Source organism: Saccostrea cucullata, unplaced genomic scaffold, assembly GCF_032062105.1.
Source record: "Saccostrea cucullata isolate Sc308-1 unplaced genomic scaffold, CSIRO_AGI_Scuc_v1 ctg200, whole genome shotgun sequence".
NCBI lineage: Eukaryota > Metazoa > Mollusca > Bivalvia > Ostreida > Ostreidae > Saccostrea > Saccostrea cuccullata.
Window position 1 is genome coordinate 16842 of NW_026928357.1, and position 19971 is coordinate 36812.

Genomic DNA, 19971 nt, shown 5'->3' on the forward strand with positions numbered 1-19971 from the left:
CCTTACAAACAAAGACAATGTTGCTACCTGTTTTGTCAGCAGAATAAATTCAACCAGTTTGGAAATAAATATACGTTTCCTCTTTCTTTGAGTGATTTTAGTTATTTTCTATAGAATTAGTTAAATCTAAAAATATTCGTTTTCTTTCTATATCATATACGTATCTATTATATAAAGAATCATTCCTGCAATATGGGTGGAAAAAGATAATACATGTGTGTCATGAATAATAAATATTTTATTGCCATAACAATTAATGATGCCATATTTATGTGAACAAAATCTTTTCTTTTACTGTTTTGCTAATACCATACAAAAGACCTAGATATTGTGTAAAATAAATATGATTAAAAACAAAAAGTATATAATAGCAATGTTTCTGCACTGACAAATTAACTTTTTATTCAGTGCTTAAAAAATTTTTGACAAGACTGTTGTACATTAACCGTTTTATCTGTATTTTGAAAATATGCAAAAAAATTTTTTTTCTAAAGGTTCATCAACTTAAAAAAATCACGAACCTTTGATTTTTCTATTCCATGCAGTGTTGAGTAATTTCTCACTTTTTTCCAAAATGTATGAAAAGGTGCCTTAAGCGTAAAATTTCTATAGTCAAATAAATATTTCTTTGAAAATAAAGTCGAATCAGTGTGCAATATCTTTCAGTAAACACAATGTGTTTTTAAAAAACAAGTGTTTTTGCAATAAACATAAAAATGACTTCATAAAAATCACAGATATCTTTTTGTCAATGTTCTTTCAAATCACTCTTGTCGTGTCTTTCTCCATCTGACCAACTTCTGATTTTTGAACCGCTTGTTAACAACTTTGGCAAGGTGGTATTATTCCAATTAAATATGTCAAGACTGGGAAAAAAGACGTTTATATGTACCCTCTTTCAATGTCTGCCATTAATTCTTCTTCTGAAATATCATACTTTGGGACGCTTCTGTAAAATAGAAAAATATTTGATTAGTCTGGAACACGAAATGTCTTCCAATATTATGATCATTTTGAAATTATGAAATGTCGGAGAAAACTTGCAGTCAGAAGTCTAGCATAAATAACTTAAATGTTAAATGATGATTAGGTGGAAAAAATTTCCCTCTCAGCCATAATATTTAAGCCATGTGTATACCTTTGAGTTACAATTTGACAATGGTATTTTACCTGTCGTATTTCTAAACTTACTTTTGTTTCTGATAAGTTGGAGTTCGGTACAAATCATCTGCATTTTCCGATTGACGTGTATTCCTAGTATAATCTGAAAACAAAAAAAGAAGAGATTCCATAAATATGTCCTTTACTTAGTCATTAACGTTATTGTGCCTTTTTAATTATCAATCACTTTTTCTCGGGAGTTATTTAAATATTATGTTTTACAATCTAATAATATTAATCTAAACCTACAGAAGGAGTCAAAAAGGGACCAAAAAAGACCATAAATTTATATATATAAAAAAATTATTCACTATATGCAAAAATTAATCCGTAAAAAATTAAACTTCGTCAAGATAGTTTAGAAATAAAATTTTCTGCTTGCCTCTCTTTGATACAAAGAGGGAAGCTTAAATATTAGTCTTAACAATAATGCTCACTATAGAAGAGATGCGCAGGTCACAAAAATTTATTATTGATAAATCGAAAGACCTTGGATCTAGGGGTTGTAAACAGTTTCTTGGTATGCCGATTTATACATCAGAATGTCGTATTGTGTGTGCCTATTCGTCAGAGACGATTCCCAGTGGGAAAAATGCATTATTGTCCAAAATCTGATTAAAGACTTTGTCAAAACTTACTCGAGTAAAGTTATCTTTTTAATAGGGTACAATTCTTGAAGGACGAAGTGGAATTGTTTTCCACAGCGTTAAATATACCATGGTATTGCACTCATTAAACTTATCTAGTACGGTGTGAAGAAGGCTTGTTTGAAGAATAAATCAATTTTTTTTTTACAAGTGATTGAAAAAACTCGTTGTTTGTCGATTTTTTTTTTTGCTTCTGAGCAATTGCGTCTTGGCAGGAACTCTAATAAATAGGCCTACCTATTAATTGGTTACTTCGCTTCAATAAAGTTCCAGACCTTGTTTGGTTATGACCAAAATACATTATACAATTATGGACTCTTTTGGTGTTGAATATGGTTTGTTATTCACCAGAAAAATATTCATATTGACCGAGGCGAAGCCGAGGTCAATATGGATATTTTTCTGGTGAATAACAAACCATATTCAACACCAAAAGAGTCCACAATTGTTTTATTATATAGTCGGGATTTGAATAGATAAGACATTGAAGGCTGTATGACGACACCATTTTCATTTGCGATCTTCCATTGTTGAAATTTAAAAAAATCTCCAGATTACTGTTTGTAACCTCCGTGTTTTCATTTCCGAGTTTCGCTATGTGTAAGACGTCCAAATGTTAAAAAATAATCCTGAAATAGGTTTGAATAATTGTTTTCCAGCTCAGATACGTAGCTCGCTGCGGCCGTTGCAACCATTGTTTACAACGTTGTTAGATGTTTTGATTGTGACGTCACAATGCCGTTGCACGCGCATTGACCCTCCGGTGAATACGGCCTAAAATCCGGTGAATATGTACTACAGTGTTATGAACTGTTTGCGTTTGTATAGATTAGATAGGGACTATAAATAGACTATATAATAAATAATAACATGGCATGTTCAACGTTGCAATATTCGATCTTTTCCATCTGTATAGAATATTCACATTAATATTCTTTATAATCTATTTGAATTGTATAATTTTTAATTTGTTTTGTATGAAATACATGGAAATAACGCAAAGTATTCAAGCTCAAAGGTTCATTAAAAATACAAAATTGGAGCAGAGCAAATATGGACCTCCAAAACATCAGAGGTTAGATCAAGTTCGACGGAGGGGTAAGAATCCCCTGCCAATCGGTCATACCCACCGTGTGCTCCTTATAATGATCGCGAAATAACAGAAAATTCGTTGACAGTTCAGTGTATATATACATGAAAATCCTAACAATTAGTTTGAAAAACGTCAGTCAGCATTTAACGTCATTATAAATTGTATTTGCTGACAAGGTCTTTGAATCGACAATAGGAGTTACAAAATGATAACTTTAAACAAGATTGCTGATGTTCTTGTTTCAGCAACTTGTTTGTCAATAATTTATCTCGTTTAAGACATTGTTCATACGTAGAGCATGCTCTCCGTATCGAATTAACTGAGATATATAAACTTCGTATGCAGGTTATGAAGGTACATGTATATTGCTGCATAAGTAAAGGAAGTTGACGATTGAAAAATTAGTCATCACGTTTATCATTAAGCTTGGTTGTTAGATTACAATGAACGCTTTTTTCACGTAAAATGTTCAAATATGAAACAGATTTGTCCGACTATAATTTTCTATTTGTATTGTAAATTTTGTATGAAAAATTGTAGTATTATACAAGGAAATATATGGAAATAACGAACAGGAATCAAGGTCAGAAGTTCAATGAAACAATACAAATCGAGAGCAGAGCAATTAAACCCGGGGCCTCTGAAAACATCAGAGGAAGATCAGGTGTCATGGAGGAACAAGTATCCCCGGTACACCGCAATCTGCTCGTTGTCATGATCAGGCAAAAGGAAAAATCAAAGACAATTCAGTGTGTAAATAATGACCTGCCAATTAGTATGGCAAACGTCAGTAAGCAGCCGACCTTATGACAGACTGTACATATTGGATGACTAAGTCTTTGTATCGACCATCAAACTTGCGAAATTATGACTTTAAACAAAACTATTGAAATTGTCGATATCCTTCTTTTATCAACTTTTTTAATAGCTTGTCTCGATTTACAAATTGTTCTTACATAGGGCATTCTCTTGAAAATTGAATCAACTGGGAGACAATATTCAAGGATTGAATTCATATTTTGGGATGTCTTCGGTCCTATAACTACGAAAGCCCAGAAGGCTCATTCGAGATTCAAGTTTCGAAATACGAGATTCAAAATTCGAGATTCGAGATTCGAGTTTCGAGATTCAAGATCCAGATTAACCAATCAAAAGGCTCATTCGAGATTCGAGGTTCGAAATACCAGATTCGAAATTCGAGTTTCGAGATTCAAAATCCAGATTAACCAATCAAATGCGGGTTCAACATTTGATTACTCCCCTTTATTATGTTTTATCTATCAATAAATCGTTTAATATATTTATAACAAATGAGTCATTTGATTAAATTACAATGCAAGAAAGAGTGTTATATATATTAGAAGGAAAGTTAAATAATCATTGGATTTTTTATCAACAAGATATACTTCAATTTATATTATGACTTCTTAAATATTAAATAGAATACATATATCAGGAATATATATATTTTTTTGCATTGTCTACTTTATATAAAGGGTTGTTGACATAATAATAAATTTATAAATAGTGACTAAAGATTAACAAAATCCTCACCCCTACCCGCCACACCTGCCAATTTTTCCCGACACTGGAAATGTTACTTTAAAAACTTGAAAGGCAATATAGCCTTGATAATTAAAAACCGTGTTCGTTTTCCTAATAGAGGGAATACTCAGTACATAAAAATAAAGTTTTCAATTACTTATCTTCATCTAAGGCTTTGATTTCTTGAATTAATTGTTAATTATATATATACAATACAGATTGCAAATATGAATAGGAATAAATGCAGCATTCATTTTATCTGATATCAAACAGTAGATTAGTCTAAATTAGCTGCAGAACTATAGCATTATAGTTTTATATTTAAGTCTCTGCATGACCATAGCGTTATGGTCAAAGATTAAAATATACTCAGTTTTTATTTATCAAGGCTACATTGCCTTTCAAGTTTTTAAAGTAACATTTTCAGTTTCGGGAAAAATTGGCAGGTGTGGCGGGTAGGGGTGGGGATTTTGTTAATCTTTAGTCACTATTTATAAATTTATTATTATGTCAACAACCCTTTATATAAAGTAGACAATGCAAAAATATATATATTTCTGATATATGTATTCTATTTAATATTTAAGAAGTCATAATATAAATTGAAGTATACCTTGCTGATAAAAAATCCAATGATTATTTAACTTTCCTTCTAATATATATAACACTCTTTCTTGCATTGTAATTTAATCAAATGACTCATTTGTTATAAATATATTAAACGATTTATTGATAGATAAAACACAATAAAGGGGAGTAATCAAATGTTGAACCCGCATTTGATTGGTTAATCTGGATTTTGAATCTCGAAACTCGAATTTCGAATCTGGTATTTCGAACCTCGAATCTCGAATGAGCCTTTTGATTGGTTAATCTGGATCTTGAATCTCGAAACTCGAATTTCGAATCTCGAATTTTGAATCTCGTATTTCGAAACTTGAATCTCGAATGAGCCTTCTGGGCTTTCGTATATAACACACCTGACCGTGCCGACAAATTGAATACCGCGCGTTAGCGCGGTATGATAATTTGTCGGCACGGCCAGGTGTGTTATAGGACCGAAGACATCCCAAAATATGAATTCAATGCTTATATTTACATTCTCTAATTTTTCCTCTTCATTATTTTTTATTTCGGTAATCTTTAATGTGAATTTAGTGCCATTCAAAACTGGTTTGCTTTATACACGTAAGAGCCGTTTGTGACGTTTGTGACGTCGCAAAGTTAAATAACGCTAACGAACATTGCGAGGAAAAAATTAATAAAATAATTTTAAACGCATTTTCATTAAATTGTGTCAAAACAATGTACATTTTGGTGTTCCTAGAGTATTGAAAATGCATAGTTCCTACTGTGTATTCTTACGCGCGGTGACAAGGTTTCGCGTGTGATATAGGAATTTGAACGTCGTGGATTTCTAATGGATTTCATAAGGAAAACTACACTGAATGTAAATATTTATGGAATTAGGGTAGAATAAGCAAGGGAAGGTCGTCAATAAAAAAAGTTGCCATTACGTTTATATCAAAGTTTTGTTGGGTTACCTATCTCCCTTTTTTCGAGAAAATATCCAAATAAGAAAAAGATTTGTCAGACTATATATATATATATATATATATATATATATATATATATATATATATATATATATATATATATATATCACCTTACCTGGTGTCATAGTAAATATTTCTCTCTTTTGTTGTGACTAAAAAAAAGAAAAAAAAAACACTAATATTAAAAGCATGCTTCATCTATAAAAAGCACAATTATTTACAAGAAAGGTCATTCAATTATATAGTCATCTCGTCTGTTTATTATCATGCTAAATAGTCCATGACTTACAAAAATAATTGAGTTTTTTCTGCTAACTATAAATAAAAGACATATTCTTGAATTAGCACATACATTAAAAATAAAGCTTTGATCTATTTTGAAACCTGTTGAAATATATGGATATCAAACGTCACTAGCATTAAATGATTTATAAATAGAACCTTATACCATTTCAAGATTTTATTACTGATGAATGTCCTTATTTTCAAAATGACTTTAATTTGAGAATTTGCGTTCAGAACTTTAAAGCAAATTGCCTTTTAAGTTTCGATTTATGACGCAACAACTCATAAAAAAAGTTATAAATTCTTTGGCCCAGCATGAATAGCTAAACAAAAGTACGTTACAAAGTCAAGTATCGGGATTTTACTATCCACTATAAATTAAATCCGTTAACAGTTATGTTAGGACTTTCAACTGAAAGATTGTATTAGGTTTTCTAGTGCCATATTTTATGCACTGTTTCATGGGTGTTTAGATATTTTTTTTAAAAGGTTGTTGCATTACATTATTTGTTTCGAAGAGAGAAGGAGAGACAGTCACAAAGATTAAACCTTCCCCCCTGATTTCAACTGAGATGAAAATTCTTTTTTTTTAAATTTGCACCAATATCAACATATAAAAAAAACCCCGAAGACTTCCTCTATTTCGAAAGATTGATATATAATTATAGCGACATAAAGTAAAAGCGAAAATCGAAAGATTTCACAATGCTTAAATCTATAGCTCTTTGGCTTGTTTGTCCGAATTTTATTATCCAGAAAGCTACATTTCTGCAGTTGAGAAGAAGATTTTTAGAATTAAGATACCATTTCATTTTCATGTTTTTAATAATTTCCCTTCAAAAGAGAGCTTCTTTCAACAAACTTTATTCTCCTTTACCCATAAAGATTGCATTGTGGTAAGATTATTTGAAATTGCCTCATTGGTACTTGAGAAGACGATAAACTAATGAAAAGATTATGACGAAGACATTGTATTAAATTGAGTTAAAGACAGAGTGTGCATAAACTTTTGCTAAATTTACTGATGATTCAAACCCCCTTGTTCTGACCTCCATACATGCTCCATGTTGAGGTTGTATATACTGAAATATGTTACCTTTGAAAGTGTTCTCGTTTGTTGATGAAAATAAGCAGTTAAACAATTAACATCATTATATTGAGCAAGTAGTCTTCTACTGATTTTTTTTTTTCATTTCATGGCCCCAGCACTAGTGACTTTGACCCAAGAGAGGTCTAAGTCTAGAACATATATTGAAAAATATTTTTAAATAAAACTTTGGACATCTTTATTTGTGGACATGTATCATGCAAGTTGTTCATATGCTTACAATGATGACTTTAACCTTTACCAAAGTATTTAGTTTGATACATCCTTAGTCCCTATTCCTCTACAAAACCATGTCGCTGTAACCAGGAATTATCCTGGACGGAGGGAGGGGGTGCTACGTTGGTCATATACATGTTTTTACACCAAGCAACTACTAGACAAGACAAGCAGCACGAGTGTATTTCTGATTATAGAGTCTTCGACGGTAAAGTTTTGTCACCAGTTCCTTTTGGTTAATTTTAATTGGCCATAGCCAGTGGAACACATAAATGTAATACTCAGGTGACCGTTTAAGCCCATGGGACTTTGGTTTGATAGATTTTTATAAATGCTCACCTGTACATTGGCGTTGGCAGCTTTAAACTTTGAAACATCGAAACTCCCAACACTTTCACGCTGAAAAATATAAAAAATGAAAACTATTACATGTGTAGGGGTGGATAAAAGTAATATAAAATAGTAATATTACTTACATTCAAACATTTTATTTCAACAATATTTAAAAATATACATTTCAAAACCTTTTTCGTAGGAATTAAAAGCACATATAATTTTTTGATGGATTTTATGAAATATTTAATCTGAAGAGGGTAGCCGTTCATGGTACCAAGCATAAAGAAGCAATAGCGAGCGGACAAGCAAGGCGATCGCCCCCTCAGTCTCATAATGCTGTCCTCTTATTCTCGCTCCCCTGCGTTGTTGCCCTGTCATTGGCATTCAAACTTCATTCTCTCGCTTTGAGAGACAACCAGTGAGAATATATTCATGTAATGTAATCATATAACAAACTTCAGGAAATATCTGATAGTTTTACAAATTACCATCTAAATTGTTTACCATGTACATACTCTTGTACCCCATAACTATGGAATCCGGATAGGGCCACGCAGTTCACTATCGCATCATCGCACCATCGAGGTTTAGGTCGATAGTGCAATGAAGAGATAATGCGATGACGATGATGCGATGGTGCGATAGCGATGAAGTGATGGTGCGATAGCGCGATGACGATGATGCTATGGCGCGACAATGCGATGACGATGGTGCGATAATGCGATGACGCGATGGTACGATGACGCGATGGTGCGATAGTGATGACACGATGATGCGATGACGATGGTGCGATAGTACGATGACGATGAAGCGATATTCACTATCGCTCAATCGTGCTATCGCACCATCGCCATCGCATTATCGCGCCATAGCATCATCGTCATCGCGCTATCGCATCATCGCTTCATCGTTATCGCACCACCGTTTCATCGTTATCGCGCCATCGCATTATCGCGCCATCGACCTTTAAGTTGATGCTCGATGGTGCGATAGTGAACTGCGTGGCCCTATCCGGATTCCATACATAACATAAAAGTTCGTGAAGCTCTGAAACACCTCCCTAAAAGCCAAAATACCTCAACAACAACTTCCAACATGGTGGCTTTAAAGAGTTGTGCAACTTAACCCATATATAACCAGTAGATAAAACATAGGAAATTAGTACAAAGAAATTGACAACATACAGCATTTAGTCTACATCATTGTGGCTGAGACCTACCGAACTGGAATTTGACTGGCAATTCCTCGCACCTGCCATTTCCTGGAAGAAATGCTATGTTTATCCAGAGACTTACAGACTTTTCAAGCGTTATAAAGTCGCGCAGTTAATTGTATAGATATTGATTTCTCTTCACTTAAGTTTTAGTCGATGCTACAACTAGGGACTAATTTTCCATAATTATCACCACCCAGTTTCACATTACATTAATAGATTGATGTCCAAAATTGATTAAAATGAGGCGCCATTTTAACAGGAATTGATTTATAAAAAACTGACCTGTGATTTACCTTTGGTATTTTTTTTTTTTACATGGAAGTCTATTTACATTTCTATAATTACTCAGATTAAACCTTCTCGAAAACCAGAACAAGAGACCCAAAAGTACAAGAAATGTATTTGACATAAATACAAACTAAAAAGGTAAATTAAACATGAATAGGAAGCTTTCTTCTCCCGCGCCAAAAATACTCATTGGCAATTGAAAATTGCTAATTAGTGAAATACACCTGCACTAAAACACGAGCAAAGAACTGAAGAAAATAAATATTAAAGTGCTGGTCAAGACAAATACATAGAAAGTACAGTTTGAGCTTTATTGTGCCCTAAAAATTTAATGTTCTTAAAAAATTATGAAATTAGCTTTAACAAAAGTTGAGTAGATGCATATAATAAATCATTAGAGAATATGGCATGAAGTAGGACCGCTCTGGAAATATGACGACATTAATTTCGTACATTTCTAAGTTTAATGCAGCCACCGTCGCCCAGTTCAATTTTTTGATATATTATGTAAACTGCTTTGAAAAATCACATATCTCAAAATCTTTGTGGGCGACGGTGGCTGAGTATGTTTTCTTAAAGAAAATTCCATTGAAAATTGATGTCTTCTGCAACTTTTTAAGAAAATACGGGAAATGCACAAGTTAATGACGTCACAATTAGCATTTAGAAGGACATGCAAGAAAAACAATTTGTATATTCTTACTGCACGGAGTTCCAATGAATCAGAAAGAATAAATTTTAATTTGTTATTTCACTTTAATATTTTAGAAAAATACAGGGCTTAATTTGTATTGAAAATGTACCTTCTTCTTTTTCGTCGGATTGATGATGACTGATAGGGATCGATGCACTTAGCAAAAATATTTTCTCAAACTCTGGTCTTTTTAACAGCCCCATCCCTAGATACGAATTACTGACCTTTGTATCCGGAGAATATTAAATTGAATTTTCAGTAGATGGCCATCTACAGTTGTATACTATTTTATGAATTTTGAAATTACGATTTTTGCCCTGTTTTTAAGGCGGAACCTCGGTCCTGATACAGAAATTTTGAAAAACACAATAGCAGATGGCCTTATGCTTCTCCACACCAGGAATTTTCAATTATCTTCAAGCTGTGCAGAAGATTTTTAAAGGTAAATGTTTTTCAGGTTCTGAAACTTTTGGTCCTGTCCATTAAGCAGAACCAGTGCCCTCAAGGTAATAAAAATATATTTCTACTTGAGAGTCTCATCGTTTTCCTTACATACATTCGGGTTGAGTTTAAGATGCTATAAGTGCAGATTTTTTACAATTTAGCTACATGTATTTTAGCATTTTTTTTGGCCCAATCCCTGGGGTCTCATATAAAAATGGGGGAGGGCTCCTCAATTATGTGACATTGGTCAGCGACATCAAATATGAATTATTATCATATTTTATAAAAAAACATTTTAAGTGTTTGTTTATCTCCCGTTAAAATAGACTATAAATTAAAACGCTTCTGGTGTAAATGACACGAAAAATGTCAATTTGGTATTGACTTAGTAAACCCCACTCAGTGAAAAGAAATAAATCGAGTATAAGAGTTCGATTCCTGGTCTTCTTTTCTAGATGTTAAGAATGTCATTAACTAGAGTAAACAGACAAATCTTGAAAATGTTTGTTTGAAAATCGGCCATATATTCAGTGACATTCTAACCAAAATTGACAATACACGGTGTTAAAATGACTCTCACCCCTACTTGTATGATTTTAAGAGTGTGACGCTCTTATATATAGGTAACAATACAATCATGTATTAATGCTTCCCAACGATCATATTCAAATTCAGTAGTTATAATTTTTAGAACCCTGGTCCGGATTTGTTAGTTCCAGGTACGGACCAGGGTTTTATTGGATACCATGGTTCAAGGCTCTCCATTTTAATGTATTTACAACTGTCATTTTGACAGAAATCAAGATTTTTCTTTGATTTTTAATGTCTATTAAATAGAAAACAAGTAACCTGTCTTTTACAATCCAAATAAAAGATTATATGCTCAAAATAATTTCTGTTTTGCCGTTGGGAGCCGTATTGTTAAAATATTAGTTATCTGTGGATTTAATAAAATAGAATGTTTTAAGTTTTGTGTGAGATATTGGTGTGTGACTCACACAGACGTGTCACGTAGGCATATTTCATGAAACGCGCTAGCCTTGATGCGATAACGCGATGAAGATTGAGTGATGGTGCGATAACGCGAGGAAGATGATGCGATTACGAGATACAGAGATGACGCAAAAATTGACGATGGAGCTATACTCACTATCACTTCATCGAGCCATTACGGTATCGCCATCGCAATGTCGCTGCATGGCATCGATTCAATGGTATCGCACCTTCGTCGTCGCGCCATCGACCCAACAGTCGCGATGCTTGATTGTGCAATAGTAAACTATGTGGTCCTATCCGGAGTTCATGTGAGAGAAAGGTTTTAAACAGTCCTCGCAAAGAAATTAATTATAATTTTCACTTGCTAAATATGTTAATTGTTTGAAAAAAATTGCAACTGAGCACATAGACTGGTGTACATTTTGTTCTTTGTGATATTTCGTAACTGAATAAAGTTTAATATGATTTAAATTGAGAGTTAAATTATTATTTTTTACCAAAATATCTTTATACTCAGTATTTTTGTCCGGGGTAGAAAGCCTCCCCTTAGATATAAATCCATTTTTTAAAAAAAATGCCTTTTTCATTGTGACTTGCAGATTTTTTTCCTTTATTAACACTATCTTTCTAACGACCAAAACTTTTTCTTCTCTATATAAATCACTCATAAAAGAAAGAAAGCAAATCTTTAAACCAGAACAACTTATCACTGATTAAGAAAACCCACCCTTTAATACACATTGCTTAAAGTATTGATCAGCGAGTCAAACTGAATTCTTTGGAGATATTATTTTTAACAACAGATTAAACTTAAGATATTCAGGTGATGAATTCGATTTTCTCAACAACAAAAATCAACTCTTTGACGGAAAAATATCCATCATAGTAGAATAATCTTTCACTTGTCCAGGTAAAAGTTATAATTGATTATCATGTTGATTTCCAATAGGACATTGGTCACAAAGATTTGATTTTACATAAATGCTCGAATATAAATTCAATTTTTGTCCTTTTCGAAACAATGGAAATTGACTTTATTCCTAGCAGACAAAGGTAACTAATAAAAATACAGGTATAGTCCACTAATCGATATATTATTTCAAAGGTACACGATACCATGACCGATTCCTTCTGACTGATGAATCTATCCTGGAAAATCCGAAGACGCTCGGCCATGCCGAGGAATCTTTGCGTCAATAATTCATTAAGCAAATGTATCAAGACTGCTCTTTCCATATGTACGAATGCCAGGAACCTGTCAATATATTGGTATATTTAGAAACTGCATCAAAATTTAATTAGATGTTCATAAACGCACCTTGGTAGTTTTACCTTTTCTCCATTTAGAGTAGAAGTTTTATTCAAGCGTCCATATTTTGACGGTAATTTTGGCGTTTTTATTCTATGGTACAGAGTAATTGTTGACATTTTTTTTCAGATCTATTTTATTTTTATACTCACACAGGGAAAATTTCACAATCAATTTGAATAGATTTACCTAGAATTTTGAAACACATCTTTAATCCCATTTAAGAATTTTGCAACTCGCGGTTTACCTAACTAGAGCTTTTCAAACCAATCCGTAACAATTCTATAAATGAAGACTTTCTAATGAATGTTGAATTCCCCCATGAGAGGAAAGGAACGTAAAACAATTTAATTAACGAAAACTAATGATTATTTATTAATTAAACGAAATGACCTTTTGAGAAACAAATGCAAGTAATTAAAGGTGAGCGCAAGATGTGTAAATTCTGTACTGTCAATAAGTAGTCCACAAAGGCAGGATAATCGGTGTTATTGCGCCATACGAGCTTTTCAAAAATTATTTCTACGTATACTTTATGAAATACGTTTATGCCCCCCCCCCCCCCCCCCCCCCCAAAAAAAAAAAAATTTAAAAAACCCAGACAAACAAAAATAATATTATTGAATACTTAGAAAATGGAAATAAATAGATCGACTTCACTATATGGGTAGTCCAGAAGATGAGCATAGCCACACTGCATAAACTAAAATACATGTATTCCTGTCTTAGTGTGATTTTTTAATGCCCCTTGATCGAAAAATCCCGAGGGTATATTGTTTTTTGTCCTGTCTGCCTGTTTGTATAGCTGTTTGTCTGTCTGTTGTCAACTTTAACCTTATAATAACTATATATATTGCGCTGTCAAGGTTAAGGCTTTAATATATATTTGACATAAGTGTTCATTATGACAAGACCTTTTCATTGGTACATTACAGAAATTTTTTTATCTTGTGACCTCAATTGTGACCTTTGACCTACATTTGAAAAACTCCAGAATTGTGTTACCATAGGCGGCATAGTGTTTCAAAAACACATCATGTTCTTTTTATATAGTGGTATGCATGCTTTTCAAGTCTATGTAAATTCAAAATTAACAATATCATAGTCCATGCAAATAAAGTGACATTTCTGATATATTTTATTGAAAGGTGCTTTAGGCCTGCTAGAAAACTATTTTACATGCATGTATGAAACAATGCACGGACATGAAAACTTGTGGCAAAGGAGATTCCAGTATTCAGTGAAACTTGGTTTTTATGCAATTTTTGATTGACTCTAAATGAGTTTACCTATAAACAACTCATAAATAAAGTTTAATGTATTGAACTCTGCATTTGTTGACGTAAAACTACATTTATCAGATTCAGTTTGTTTAAGCTCATGTCTGAAGGAATGTGGGTGTGGAAGTGCAAATTATTCATTTGCAGAACATTACTCGATAGTTTAAACACATATATGAAAAAAATTGATCAGACAGAAATAAAAAATTTAGGAAATTAATCAATAAGGGAATTCGACCTTATCTGTTAGCAATTAGAAATGACATAGAAGCATTTCCTCTTACGGTAATGTCATTCAGTAATAATGGATAATACTTAATGTGGGAAGTAAAATTCCAAAGAACTTTGCTACTTACAGTTTTAATGTATTTTCAATACATGACATTCATAATGGTCATGTTTAAAAAGTCTAAATTATCGATTGTTTCCACTAAAAGCAAAATTTGGTTTAATATATTGACATTTCATTGCAGTAGTAAACATGACCAGGAAACAACAGCCTCAAATAATGAGTGTACATGTGTGTCCCTGCTAAATTCTTTAGATTCATCTACACATTATATGTTTGGAAAAAAAAGAGCATTGTAAACGTATAATACGCATGGTAAAAGACTACAAAGTTCAGATAAACCCCAAAAAGATGGAGGGGGAGATAAGGTCAAATTTTTGTGAATTATAAACAGAAATATTTATTTTAAAATAATTACGTTCAAGCTAATTATTTATTCAAATATGCAGATACTAGTATTGCAAATATATAGGATTTATTTACTCTTGTTAACTTATAGGGCATCTGAGTGCAAGTTTAATTCTATCGATGAAGTTCAGGAAAATTTTGAACTGCGAAATCATTTCCTAGGAATCGCATTTTATATCAATGTACGGACCTATCCTTCAAAGTTCCAAACACAGAAACTAAACAGTTTTTTTTTGTGATTTTTAAGTCACACAAATTTCCACGTCAGAGTTCACAGAAAATTCCACTTAAAATCAAATCTTTGATCGTCATACGTGAAAATATCAAAGATTTTATGTATTAAACACATTTCATGGAACTCACATGTTATACTTGTTAAGTCAATATTTAATTGTTTTGCATGGATTTCACTTTCCAGTTCCCCTGAGAAATCTTTTGACAATTTTTTACAGTTGAAAGAGTTACACGTAGCTAATCTGCTAATGGTTTCATTTGGAAAATCTGTTTTAGCAAGTTTTGCAAACTTTAAAAACCATTGCTTTAAAAAATGTAAAATTGTCTTTGATGTCCCAATTCAAGCAACAAGATCTCGTAACAGCATACATTGTATATTTCATATCGGAGCTGATTACCAATGTTTGGACCGTCGGAAAAAGGCCAGATACCCAGTAACTTACGACGTGTGAAAATATTTGATTTTTGGTCCTAAATGTCAAATAGGCTAGAGTCCTCTCGGGCCGTGTGTTGACTTTTATGTTTAAATCGTTCTACTTAATTTCCCCCACGTTTAGCATTGGTGGCTGGTTCTAAATTGTCTTTGAATTTTGGTCCAGATACGGCTGCTCCTGATTAATGTTTATTTACAGATTTTTAAAGGGTTCAGTACATAGAAGCGAAGATAACGAGTTGCGTCTTTTTAATTTAATTAAGCACTGGGCGTGTTTGTTTATTGTTTGTACATATCTTCAGTGGGAACACCGACGTAGGTTTCATAAAGATTAAAAAACAGGTGACTAGGTTCTTCACGTGCGACATAATGGCGAATTATAAATGGTCACGGTTTATTGTTCTCGTTACTCGGGTAAATAAGATTACGGTATGCCAATAAATAATTTAGGCATTTAATAACCTATACACGCTTCCCTTAAAATGGAATATTTTGTTATTGAAAAGCCTGCCTTTGATAATTCTTAAGAACCTTTGGCTCATTTTAAAATAACATGGAACTTCATTTTTAATGTACACTCTCGAAAGAATAGAGTGGTCATTATATTGCCTTTAAGGGTTTTATTGCATGCATTTTATGAGTGTACAGGGAAATTCTTTCTTGATACAACAAGTTGCTTAGAGAATTAAAATGCCAGGGTCTCGTTTGTGCATAGATAAAACACAACAATGGTTTAGAGAAATAAAAAGAATTTTTTAAAATAAGAAATTGTCTGATAGGTAATAGCTTCCTTGGGCATGGATAAAGAGAATTTTCCTCGACCTCCGAATGACAGACACTACATATCAAAACCAGGCTTCTCAGATTAATTCAACAACAATTTGTTCTCAATTTTTCCATTATTTGTTTTTAATTATCCTTTTTATTACACCTCTGAAGCTGTATTCAAAAGACTCTATAACCAAGAGAATAAAGTACATTAACATCATGAAAAAAAAACCTAATTATATGTATTGACTCTACTAATATGATCAGAAAATTATGAGCCAACATATATCACATACGTACTATGGGTTGGGTTCTGGGTACCGTGGGTGGGTTCAGTTACTTACTTTTTCCGGAAGCTCCCACTCGTCCGGGTCCCTGTAGATGGTCTTCTGTCGGAGGAGGTCGTTGGGTCGGTACTGTTCCCGGAACCCCCTCTGAGCGTACGTCTCCGGTAGGTCCTCTACAGGGGGGTCGGGGAGTCGGGGTGGCAAGGAATTTTTCTGTTTGCTATTATAGTCATTATATTGCTTTTCCTGATTATTGTTCTGGAACGTTTTGGAGTCATTGTTCCAAGAGGAATCCAAGTTTAGATCGTTCGTTAAGTCGACACTGTCGTCTTTTTTGACGATGAATTTTGTTTTGGCATTCCGAGGGGTGTTGTTATTCACTGGGGAGTCACTCCTTACCCTAAGGTTATTTTGTCCCTCACGCCCTGTGTCCCTCCTGGGTTCGTTCCGCTGTACCGTCCCCCCTTTTTCAGATTGATTCGCCGCCTCTGTGCTTCCACCAGAACCCATACTCCACGAAAGTTGTATTAATTATAACCTTCCCTAAAACACATAATTCCAAAAATATAAAAATTAATCAGAAATATAATTAACGGCTCGGTCACATTTTCTCCTAATGGTGAACCACCGACATTCACTTGGACACTGAACTATGCTGATTTAAATTAAGCCATATTAGAACATTCCGAAATGGCGCGCTGCCTATTCGTATACTTTACTTCGGTCTGAAGACTGCGTAACCTCTTGGCAATCTTACAGTTCATTGGTTCGCATTTTCTGTTTATAAATAGTTCCACCGGTTTCAATTACTCTCGTTGATTGAAGGTTATACAAATTGATATTAACTGATCGTCGATCAATATAAATACAGGGTATGACATCTATGAATCAATATTTAAATATTAAGCAACCGAGGTCTGATCGAAGAATACAATAAAACACTCCGGGATTAAGATCATCTCGTAAATCTATATTTTTAAGTCATGAAGAGGTGTTATGAGCCAGTTGGGAAGACATGATCATCCACGATATAGGCTTCAGTTCCTGCAATTTTTTAAAAATAATTCAGGATCATAATTATGTAATTTAGATTTTCAAATTATAATTAATTATCTAAACTGATTTTATTTTAGATTTATTAATGATAATGAGCCTTTATATAATAAACTTAATAATACGCTATGTTATGCAGAAAGGAAGTTTTTTAAAAAATCGAAAGACATGGATTGAGTTATGGTTTTCCTTTCAGGAATCTAAATCTCCTAACATTTTAGCCACCTTTTCCTGTTACCATGTTCATTATAACCAAAAAGCACCTATCATTCATTCATACGTTATTTCCAGTTTGAAGGGAATTATGAATATATCATATAAAACACATGCATTACATAAATTTAGTGAAGTTCCCTCTGAGGGACAATGCAAGAATTTGCGTGGTATCATGCTCCTCTCTGTCCCAAGCAAGATCCTGCCAAGAATAATACTGGTAAGAATTGATTAATTGTTTGATTGATCGAACGTTGTTTAACGTCTCTCTCGAGAAGTTTTCACTCATATGAAGACTCCACCACTTGGAGAGCTACAAATTCTGTCTTATACTCGGCACTTAGGGCCATTGAGCAGTGAGGGGTCTTTTTCGTGTCAGCACCTTTTGCGACACGGGACCGAAGGACCGCTCTCCACGTCCCACAGTGGGATTCGGACCAGCGACGTAAGGATCAACTCCTTACTTGGCGACTCTAGAGCCGACAGTCTAACCACTGCGCCACGCGGGTGACGGCAAGACTTGAAGATTCCGCACAAGAACGCCTCCGACAGGAACAGGATAAATCCTATATAGACCACCACTCTCCTTAAAATAGTCGCCCGCGTGGCGCAGTGATTAGAGCGTCTGCTCTAGAGTCGCGGAGTAAGTCGACAATCCTTACGTCGCAGGTTTGAATCCCACTGTGGGACGTAGAGACCGGTCCTTCTGATGAGATAGTATAAAACGAGGTCCCGTATCGCAGTAGGTGCTGGCACGAAAAAGATCCCTCAATATTCAATGGCCGAAAGTGCCGAGTAACATATAGGACAAAATTTGCAACTCTCCACCGGCAAGTGGTGGCGTTTCCATATGAGTGAAAAATTCTCGAGAGGGACGTTAAACAACATACAATCAATCAATCACTGAACAATAAAACAGTCATTAGAGTGGCAGTCAACACTACATCTGAACAGAACATGTAGTCTCTGTCAATTAGGTAACATAGAAGATGAATTCCATTTTGTGTTAAAATGTCCACATTACAACACATTAAGACAAAAATATATTAAATCCTACTACTCCCGAAGACCAAGCGTCTTCAAATTGGTACAGCTACTCAGTACACAGAATATAAAAGAATTATGTAATTTAGGAAAATTTTTGCAATTAGCGAATGCCTCAAGAACAGCATCTTTATCAATTTTATAGATTATCAGAAATATTATATGCTTTGCACATGTACGTTGTATGTTTATTCCATTATTGCACGTGTTAAGATGTATGTTTATTTCATTATTACATGTGTTATGTCTATGAGATGTACGTCTCTCGACTTCAATAAAACTGAACTGATTTATTTATATGAACTCCATCAACTTTCAAAAGGCCTTTGACAGTGTTGACAGATGTCATCTGTAAACTACTGTAGTTTCCTAAATATACGCGTGGGATTAATTATCGCGTAATTTTGCGAGAAGCACCACACGTGAAATAAAATTACTCGCCTTTATTTTATGCAAAATCTCTTGACCAACCGTCCATTAGCGATTTAGTACTCGCCAAAAATAAGGAATCTACAGTACTCCAGCATATGGATCGCCACCTACCTCCACCATCCTCATACAACTTATGTATGGCAAGGCTACATGCCAAGTCCTCCACATAGGTAAGCTCACAATTTAAGCCTTTGAGACGCGAATAGGATTAAGACGCGACTGTCTTCTTCACTGTTGATCTTCCTAGTGGTGATCTACTGGATTACGCAGAAAAAACCCACAAGAGATGGCAAGACAGGAGTAAAATGAACTTTCAGCCAGTGTTTAGAAGACTCGACTTTTGTGACGACCTATGTCTTATGTTCCAGAAATATGAGCAAATGCAGCTAAAAACTGATAGTCTCGGGTAGGAAGTAGCAAAGACAGATCTACATATTGACAAGACAGGTTACGCGACTCCCCAACAAACAGCAAACACCAATCATGCTTCGAGAGCATACCCTGAAAGACAGAAACCTTCACATACATAGGCAGCATTTGCTCAGCCACAAGTGAAACAAATAAAGACATTTGATAAAAGCAAGGATCAGTAAAGCAAGACACGCCTGAATCACGCTCATGCCTGTGTGGAGATCA

The 19971-nt window shown here is 33.9% G+C and overlaps 1 protein-coding gene across 1 annotated transcript; it reads right to left on the reverse strand.

Moving 5' to 3' along the window:
• Positions 1 to 241: 241 nt before the first annotated feature.
• Positions 242 to 17526, reverse strand: LOC134277305 (uncharacterized). Its single transcript, XM_062759624.1, has 5 exons — positions 16651 to 17526; positions 7951 to 8010; positions 6118 to 6154; positions 1192 to 1264; positions 242 to 949 (listed from the first exon to the last, which is right to left on the reverse strand). The coding sequence occupies exons 1-5, from the start codon at positions 17101 to 17103 to the stop codon at positions 883 to 885; spliced, it is 690 nt and encodes a 229-aa protein (XP_062615608.1). The 5' UTR covers positions 17104 to 17526; the 3' UTR covers positions 242 to 882.
• Between the last annotated feature and the right edge of the window lie 2445 nt (positions 17527 to 19971).